Source organism: Nematolebias whitei, chromosome 9 (genome assembly GCF_014905685.2).
Source record: "Nematolebias whitei isolate Nwh7 chromosome 9, NemWhi1, whole genome shotgun sequence".
NCBI classification, from domain to species: domain Eukaryota; kingdom Metazoa; phylum Chordata; class Actinopteri; order Cyprinodontiformes; family Rivulidae; genus Nematolebias; species Nematolebias whitei.
In genome coordinates, this window is record NC_056506.1 from 38,745,306 (window position 1) to 38,754,873 (window position 9,568).

Consider the following 9,568-nt stretch of genomic DNA (forward strand, 5'->3'; position numbering starts at 1 on the left):
CCCCCCCCCCCCCCCCCCCCTCCACCCTGATGAAATTAAATGCTGAAGCTGACATCAACATGCACACATCATTATTCAATGTAATGGCTCACTGGAATCTGCCCAGTATCTGTTCAAAAGCAAATAAATAAATAAATCGGTGCCTTTAGACAAACACGCCCACAGGAATGAAGATTTGGGGAGGGGGGAAGAGATAAACAAGGCGTTTAGCTGAGCAGAAGCGGCAAGAATGAGGATCAAGGAGGGATGGATGGAGAATAGCGAAGCATGGAGCAAAGACTGTGAGATGTGTTGTGATAATCTAGTTGGACACCTCTGGTTCGGAGACGGAGCGTGACCTCTGGATGATGCTCAGATTAACTGTCCGTTAGTGTTTTCTCCTCTGCGTTAAGTCACTGTGAGGCGCGAGGAGTCAGGGCCGCAGTCCTTCACATCATGGACACTGACTGGAAGCTGAAACACTGTCACCCTGTGGGTTTGCAAACTTCACAACTCAGAGAAGCGCTCCCGCTCCTTTTCACACAAAACAACATTTGTCCAGAGCTGCACAATATTCTTGAAGCACAACTGCTACTCCAATTCTGAAAACGCTGGCTCGTTGTATAAAATATCAATGAAAACAGAATTCAGTGATTCGAAACTCTTGTAAACCCTCATTTTATTAAAAGTGGAACATATGTCCAATTTTTAGTTTCGTGATGTGTGCAGTGTTTGATGAGAGGTCTGGACTACAGGCAGGTCAGTTCAACATCTGGACTTTTCTTATACGAAGCGATGGCTGTTGTAATAAAAGCTGTTAGTCTTGTTATATGCAAGGCCTTCCCTGGAAAAGGCTTCTGGATGGGAGCATATTGTTCTGAAACATCTGTATACTTTTCTGCATTGATGGGACCTTTCCAGATGTGTAAGCTGAACATGGCATAGGCATCAATGCACCCCCATACCATCAGAGAGGCAGACTTTTTTTTTTCAAACTGTACGCCAATAACCAGCCAGATGATTCCTCTTTGATACGGAGGATTTCCAAATAGAATTCCATATTTTAATTTGACTTGTCTGACCACAGGACAGTTTCCTGCTTTGCCTCAGTTCATTTAAATGACCGTAGGCTCAGAGAAGATGGCAGCATTTCTGGTTGATGTTCACAACGGGCTTCTTCTTCGCATGATAGAGCTTTAACCTGCGTTGCAAATCATCCGTGTGTTTACGGACAATGATTTGTGGAGGCGTTCCTGAGCCCAGTGATGTCCAGTACAATCTCCTGAGAGATTCAGCCTTTAAAATTAGCTTTTTATTCCCAGTCCTCTTACTGACTTGCTGTCACATATAATTTTTTGTTTGTTTGTTTAGGGATGCTTACTATGTTTGTGAATAAAATGTAGGTTTATGCGATTTGCAAATAATAACATTCTGTTTTATTTACATTTTACACAAAAGCCCCGGATTTTTGTATATGCAGCTGTATTTAGAGTGATGGCCTGATGGCCGCTTGCTATTCACAGAAGACTGAGTGATGCAATAACAGCATTATAAGAAGGGGGGCAGTTGGACACGGACGCCTTCACCCGTTTAACGACGGGCAAGTTCTCTTCACAAAGATGGCGTCCTTTACTCCTCCCTCAAACTGTTATTTATTTATTTGCTTCTTGTGATGCACAGATGATACACGGTCAGTGTTTTCCCCTCCAGATTGACAGTTTTCACTCATGTTTCAGCAAGTTTGTGCAAACTCACTACACGGATTTAATGAAACTTACTGAAGAGTTAAAGCAGAAGGAATTACCCATTATGTTTTGGAGCAGGTCCAGATCACTTAGTCCGTGAAGGGGGACTTTTCTCTCCGAGTGCTTTTCTATCAGACTCTAAGGAGGTTTTAGTGTTTAAAGAAAAGCAGGAGCGCCACGAGAAATTAGCCATTTCTTTGACATTTTTAATTTTTAAATGACCCCAGAAATATAACATAACATCCAGCTACAGAATAAATCATTATATTTTGAATGTGTCTCAAATAGTTTCCAGGTGTTGTAATGAAACTGACTACATCTGGGTGGCTTTCATTTGTTTACACGTGTAACCGTTTTTAATTAAATCTCTAAAATTTGTTACCTTCACGTTTCCACACATTATATTTTTCCCCATGGCTATATTTTAGGAAGAAATTATTAGAATGGATGTCTGTAATGATTTTTGATAATAATTAAACTCTCAGAATTGTTTGAAATAAAGGTCTAACAGAAAAAAAAAAACTGTTTAAATTCTCTTTTTAATCAAATCAGCATCACAGCCAACATCCAATTTGTGATACCACAGCTATTTCTTCGTCAAAGGTCCTGTTCATCGTTTACTTGTATTATTTTAACTTTTAATTCTAGAATTGTGCCGCTCAAGGTGGCTGCATGTTGGAGCAGCTCTGTGACTTTCATTCTGAGATTTTGCTTTTGGAAACTTTAATTCCTCTTTTTCTGGATGTAAATCACAGTTTTTGGATAGTTGTTGCCTCTGGTATCAGATGCTGTGCAGCTGGAAGGATTTTTACTTAAACTTTTTTTAGTTTTGGACATTTGTTATGATGCGTAACCATGGCAACAAGGAAGTTTTCTCCAACCAACAGCAGCTGATTAACATCTCCAAAACTCAAATAATATCTCAACTGCAGCCCCAAATCTCAAATGAGTTGAAAAGGATGTTCTGTGGATGCATTCTCATCTACCTGCCAGCTGTGCTCGAGTGCCTGACCACGGAGATCCTGGAACTAGCAGGAAACACGGCTCATGACAGCGGAAGGACAGGATCGTCTCTCGGCACCTACAGTTGGCTGTCCGCAGCGACGAGGAGCTCGGCAGACTGCTGGGAGGAGTGGCAATCGCTCTGGGAGGAGTTCTGCCCGGCGTTCAGGCAGTCCTACAGCCCGGGGAACTGAGAGGCCAGCTGAGTCTGGGTGGACGGATCAGACGGCATCTGCAGCCAGTTGCTTAGGGTCCACTGTAGGATGGACCTTTATAAGAGATCCTTCCTGTCTACAGCCATCAGCATCGATAACATCTCTTAATGAAAAGAAGATAACGAGTTACAACAACAAATAATTTCCCTTTGGGATTAATAAAGTATATTTGAAATGAATTGAAATTGAATTGAATTGAATAGAAAAATGTTAAGAAACAACTTAAATACATTGAGGAATAACTTTTTTGTTTGTTAAAAAACAGTAAGTGCTGAGCACTTCTGAAAAAACTGAAAAAATACAAGTTAAAAGTATTAAAAGGCTAAATGTAAAAAAAAAAAGTACAAAGTATAACCGTGCCAAAATGAACATAATTGTATCTAAGATACAAACTGCAAAAAGTCTGCTAAAATCTAAAAGAAGTTAAATGCAACTTAGAGGCTAAAAGTAGCTAAATGTAATTAATAAGCTAAAAATGGTAACCTGTTTGTTAAAAGTAGCAAGACATTAGCTTAAAGCTGCAAGGGGCTAGTTAAAAAAAATTCTAAAAGCAAGCTGGAAGCTAAAAGTAACAAAACGCTAGATAAAAATGCAAAAAGGCTATCAGCTAAAAGTAGTGAAATGTTGGCTAAAAGCTAAACAGCAAAAATTATTAACTAAAAGCTAAATCTAGCTGAACTAAAAGTAGCATAAGTCAAAACTGAGCATGTATTCTGAAGCAGATTTCAAAGAGAACAATAATTTACAAGAAATAAAAACATCTCTATGTGGAAAATTATTTGTTAACAAGGATAAAAACTTTGCAAATGATAAAAGTTACAAAATTAAACGTCAAAACACTTTTCCCCCAGGTGAGCTGAATGTTTTGATATGTAAATAATTACAATTGCACAAATGCAATTAATCATTTGTGGCTAGATTACACAACTCTAACAAATATAATAACAGGAAAACGGTGAAAATGTTTAATCAGCATTATTACCCATGAGCCCTAATCCTTCTCTGTCATACCCGCAGGAATGGCTACAGAAATATGGCTACCTTCACCACACAGAACCAGGAATGTCTGTCCTACGTTCAGCCAAAACCATGCACTCAGCCATCGCTGCCATGCAGCGCATCTACGGCCTCAATGTCACCGGGACACTGGATAAGATGACCAAGGAGTGAGTATACATGACACGTGTTGCAGGTGCACAAACACAAGCTGAGCAACACAGATCACAGATTAAGCAGTTCCACGAAAAAGTAAATAAATACAGAATTGATACTGTAGTGGTTTCTTAAAGGACAGAGACAGAGATGGTTGATTCAGTCCACATTCCCATCAAATCCCCTGAAACAGCAATGATGACAACTCAGCCAGTTTCACAGATATTCTGCTCTAATTTGTTTTATTAGTAGCTGAGGACCACCCAAAACCAACGTGTCGATTACTGATTGTGTAAGATGTTTTCAAATTTTTACCATTACCTTTTGAAGTCAACTCTGTTGGCAAAACTCTCCATCATACACTAAAACTTATATTTAGTTTGGCGGCACAGAGGCTCAGTTGGTAGAGCTGTTGCCTCTCAGCGAGTAGATCGACAGACAGAATCCCAGCCCGGGACCTTTCTGGGTGGAGTTTGCATGTTGTCTCCATGCATGCGTGGATTTTCTGCACCAGTTTCCTCCCACAGACCAAAAACGTGCATGTTAGGCTGATTGGTAACTCTAAATTGTCCCTAGGTGTGAGTGAGAGCGTGAATGGTTGTTTGTCTCTATGTGTCCCTGTGATGGACTGGAGACCTGTCCAGGGTGTCCCGCACCTCTCGCACAGTGATGGCTGGATATGAGCACCAGTGACCCCTGTGACCTGAAAAGGAAGAAGCGGGTAAAAGATAAATGGCTGGATTGTATTTAGTAACAACAGGAGCTAACCCAATTTTTCCGCCGCTTATCAACTTTAACTAACACAAAAATGGCTAAAGCTCTGCTGATTTTATGGATATTAAGCTAACACTTGGTATGGTAGTAGTCCGAGAGTTAGTCACAACACAATCTGAGTGATACTCATTTCTTAACACTTTTGCTTAAAATTCTAGTATGAACTTTTGCTGCCAAATCTGTTTGTTTCCAGAATATCTCGTGCACCAGTCTGTTATGAAAGGCAGCGCTGGGCAGTATGCATTCCTCCAAGGATTTCATTTTAATTTGCGTTCCTTTTTGTGTTGGTTCAGCGTTAAATGAAAATCAGTCTGTGATCCTTTTCCTACTACACTTTTCGTGTTTCAAACTATGATGCAAACTTTTAGTTTTGAAACTATAAGTTCATCCTCCATTCTTGTCTTTTCTTATACCCACCTCTCAGCTGGATGGAGAGACCCCGCTGTGGAGTCCCTGACAAATTAAAAAGCGTCACAAGGTCACGGAGGCGGAGATTCGCGCTGACAGGCCAGAAGTGGCAGCGCACACATATAACCTACAGGTGAGACCCACTGGTGGGGGGCAGTTATTATGCTGTTATCAGATCCCCAAGTGACGGTGAAAATGTTCTCAGCTCTCCTCCGTCCCACATCTCAACCACTTTAACCACCTGGGATTTCATGCTCCGTGTAGTCATAGAGACCGAACAAATACGTCACACGTGTGGGGGCTGGTGTATGACGGTCACACATGCAGAAACACACAGTTTAACACGTAGAAAGGGTGTTGACTGTTTGCCATTCAGCGCATAAATAGCAAGCAGCGCAAATGAAGCAATGCGTATGAGAAATTCATTAAAATTTGTAGACCTGTTCACGAGATTATTTGCTAATGAGACAGAGGATGGATTTTCCTCCCCCCCCCCCCTTATGTAAAATAGCATATAACTCACATGTGTGAGTTATTGATAAAGTCGACGGAAACAGTCAAACTCTCATCTCATCTGGTAGAAATTAAGCTTGGGATTTTAATAGGTTCCAAGAAGAACCGATAAACGGGTCGCTGGCACAACTGCAAACTGACAGGTTCCAGCAGCAAAAAGATGATAACACGGGCAATTTATTCAAATCCGTCCTTCCTTCCTAGCTGAATGTGAATTGATGAGGCACCTCTCCTAATGGAACGTCAATCAGTGCTGAGTCGCTGCCTGCACGCTATTTGTAAGGAGAGAAAAAAATAAATGAGCGGAGCGAGAGAAAGAAGATTTCCTTCTCCTTCTCTGCCTGCCAGCCTCAGATAACGACTGCTGTGTTCAAAGTTCAGCCGGAGCTGCTGGGCTTCAAGTAGTTGTGTCAAGTGTACCTTTTTTTTTTTTTTTTTTTTTGGTTTCTGCTCATTCTGAAAAGTGAAAATGTTCACACAACATTAATGGGATAACAAGGCAAAAGGAAGACGCAATGTATATATATATTTTTTTAAGCTTTTCCTGAATATTTTATTCCCCGTAGTTCTGAGATTGGTACGTCTCTCAGACTGTTATTACAAAGCAGTTTTAACTTCCACTTCTCTGAAAGCTGTTTATTGACCGCCACAGACGGCAGAAAGCAAGAGGGTCTGTGTGTGCGTTTTTGTTTCAGGTTACCTTGTAGGGACAAGTTTTACAAAAAAAAATCATGCATTGTGGGAACTAGCTGCTCTTTATGGGGACCAGACAGGTCCCCATAAGGAGAAGTCTCATTGGCGGTTTATGGGTTAGGTTTAGGACTAAGGTGTGAATTGCGGATGGGTTAGGGTTAGGCATGTTCTAGTAATGGTTAGGTTTAGGGTAAGGGTCAGGGTTAGGCTATAGAAAATGAATGGAAGTCAATACAAAGTCCCCAAAATGTATGTTTACAAGAACACGTGTGTGTGTGTAGCTTGAGTAAATTATCTCATGAACGACTCTACAAATATTAACAAGTTTCTCAGAAAGTTATCACTGAGCGTCCATCTATGACTGAACATTTTTTGAAGTCGACCCAATCCAACATGGCCACAAAGCCAAAATAAATAATTAAAAACAACTATAACTTGGGCAAATTTACAGATATTTATTAAAACTTAGGGGGAGCTGAGCATCATTCTCACAATATTCTTCAGCATTTGAAACTGTGCTGTGTTTTTGCCTGAAGTTTTTGGCTTTAACGCTGTTTGTCTGTTAGCAAAATACCTATTGAACCACAAGACGGAATTTAAAGGTACCTATTTCAACATATGGCCAAGACCAGTCAGAAGATTTGTGTTGGATAAAATAAATATCCTTTCATCATCTGCTTACTCAAATAAGTCACTCCGAGGACATGAGAATATTTTTATAACTGGTCTTTACTTGCACAGGTCATGAGGAAGCTTTCACCGATGTACAAAAGCGACATGTTTTGAGCCTCGTCAGTGAGAATCTGTGCCTGGATCGGCTTTCCAGCTTACAGACGTGCCACCGTGCACCTGCAGGCTCCTCTCTGAGCAGACAACTAACTCATTAACATTAGTTGCTGATAAACATCCATAACCTTTACCTAAATTCCCTTGACAATTTGTACAGTAAGACACAAAATCCACACATTTCTCTCATATCAATGGTTCCTAAAAAGTTTATAATAAATAAATAAACTGTGACCAACTGCTAACTAACGTGCATTTGTTTATGAAAACAGCTGAAATGACTGAAAATAGGTAAAACAAGAGTGATGTCCATGTAAGATCTGTTTGAGATCAAGAAGTCCAACAATTTGGATGTATGCAGATAAAAAGATCATGTTGACATGGTAACCTCGCCGGCCTAAAAAAGTTTTGCAAAAGCTGCTTTGAGTGCTGAGCTCTGTCTTTATGGCGCTCCTGCTTCATGTACGATTTTCGTTCTTGACTGTTGTCATATGTATATTTTCTTTCTGTTTGCATCAGTAGATTCACTCTTACATTTCGGCAGCACAGTGGCTCAGTGGTTAGCACTGTTGCCTCACAGCAAGAAGGTTATGGGTTCAATCCCCGGTTGGACCTGGGGTTTTTCTGTGTGGAGTTTGTATGTTCTTCTTGTGCTTTCGTGGGTTTTCTCCGGATATTCCAGTTTCCTCCCACAGACCAAAAACATGCATGTTAGGCTGCCTTCAGGCCCAGGCCTCCCTTGCAAAAGAGATCCATGATCACAGTGGGATTAAATAAAGGTTAATAATAAATAAATACATTTACACCTAAATGCCTTCTCTGAGATTCCACTCTTGTCCCATTCCTATTTGTTTGCATCCACACAGACTACAACCAGCCTAATATAGGTCAATCACACATGCTTCATTTAAAAGCATTGGGGAGTGGTGGCGCAGAGGTTAGAGAGGTGGGCTTGTGATCCGAAGATCGCCGGTTCACGCCCCGGCCCCGACAACATCAAAATTGTGGGTGGGGTAGGTGAAGCACCCACACTTGCCCCCACCCTCATTCGCCCCACTCTGGGCCCATGAGCAAGGCCCTTAACCCCCACCATGTGCTCCCTAAAACAGGTCTCTCTTGAAAATGAGTTCTCGTGGCTCAATGAGACTAACCTGGATAAATAAAGGCTAAATGAAAAAAAAAAAAAAAAAAAAAAGAAGTTTGAACCCACATTTCAGATTTTTCTATCAAGATATCTGGAAAACTCCCATTTTTTATCTTTTAAACTGAACCATTTGATATAGGTCAGGATACGGCTATAAACCATTCACCCTTTTCATTAAGATGATCACATTTATTCAACATTAGCCACTACAAAAATGTCTCTTAACTACCATAATATTACAGATACTGAGCTAAAATTTGGTGTAGTCGCAGCTGAGAGTCACCCTCTGAGTGCTTCGACATCTTGTGAGATATCGTCATATCTACCATGTTTGAGAAAAAAAATTCAGCATAAGATGACCTTTGTTTTAAACTCTAGCATGAAAGCATGCCTTTAATTATGTGTTTTGTTTCTCTTCCTGCAGCATCAAGAATATCACACCAAAGGTGGGCTCCCGAGAGACTCATGATGCCATTCGGCGGGCGTTTGACGTGTGGCAGGGCGTGACTCCTCTACGCTTTGAAGCTGTTCCGTTCAGTGCCCTGGAGACTGGCAGACGTGACGTGGACATCACTATCATCTTCGCTTCAGGCTTTCACGGCGACAGTTCACCTTTTGACGGGGAGGGCGGGTTTCTTGCTCACGCTTACTTTCCAGGCCCAGGCATAGGAGGGGACACGCACTTTGACTCAGACGAGCCTTGGACCCTGGGCAACCCCCACCATGATGGTGAGAAGCGGCATACATCATGCAGTTAATACTAAAGTAATGGTGGGTAAGGAAGCATTAAGTGGAAGTAGTGATGAAAGCAAACAGAGACAACAGCAGTTGTCTGGAGAGATGGATAAGAAGTGATGGATACCAGATCCTGGAAATACAGATGGCTTAGCAGGAGGACAGAGACGGCTTCACGGGGCAGAGTGTGAGGGATGCTCAGCCAAAAAGTAAAGAACACTGCGATGTGTTTGATGCGGCTGTGCTCTGCAAAGACGCATCACCCCTTCTGTCAGGAATTTAGTTTTATCTGCATATAATAAGCTCTTCAGATGACAGGATAGAAAGCTGTGCTATTTTAAGACTTATCTTGCTGGCACATGACTGCGCTTATCCATTATTATTATTATTATTATTATTATTATTATTATTATTATTATTAT

At 41.1% G+C, this 9,568-nt stretch overlaps 1 protein-coding gene across 1 annotated transcript in view; it reads left to right on the forward strand.

Annotated features, from left to right (window-relative positions):
* Positions 1 to 9,568, forward strand: part of mmp16b (matrix metallopeptidase 16b (membrane-inserted)) — an 18,882-nt gene that overhangs the window by 1,173 nt on the left and 8,141 nt on the right. Inside the window, exons 2-4 of the mRNA XM_037681351.1 lie at positions 3,959 to 4,107; positions 5,292 to 5,408; positions 8,836 to 9,140. Of these exons, the coding sequence (XP_037537279.1) occupies positions 3,959 to 4,107; positions 5,292 to 5,408; positions 8,836 to 9,140 (571 nt within the window). The remainder of the gene's footprint in view (positions 1 to 3,958; positions 4,108 to 5,291; positions 5,409 to 8,835; positions 9,141 to 9,568) is intronic.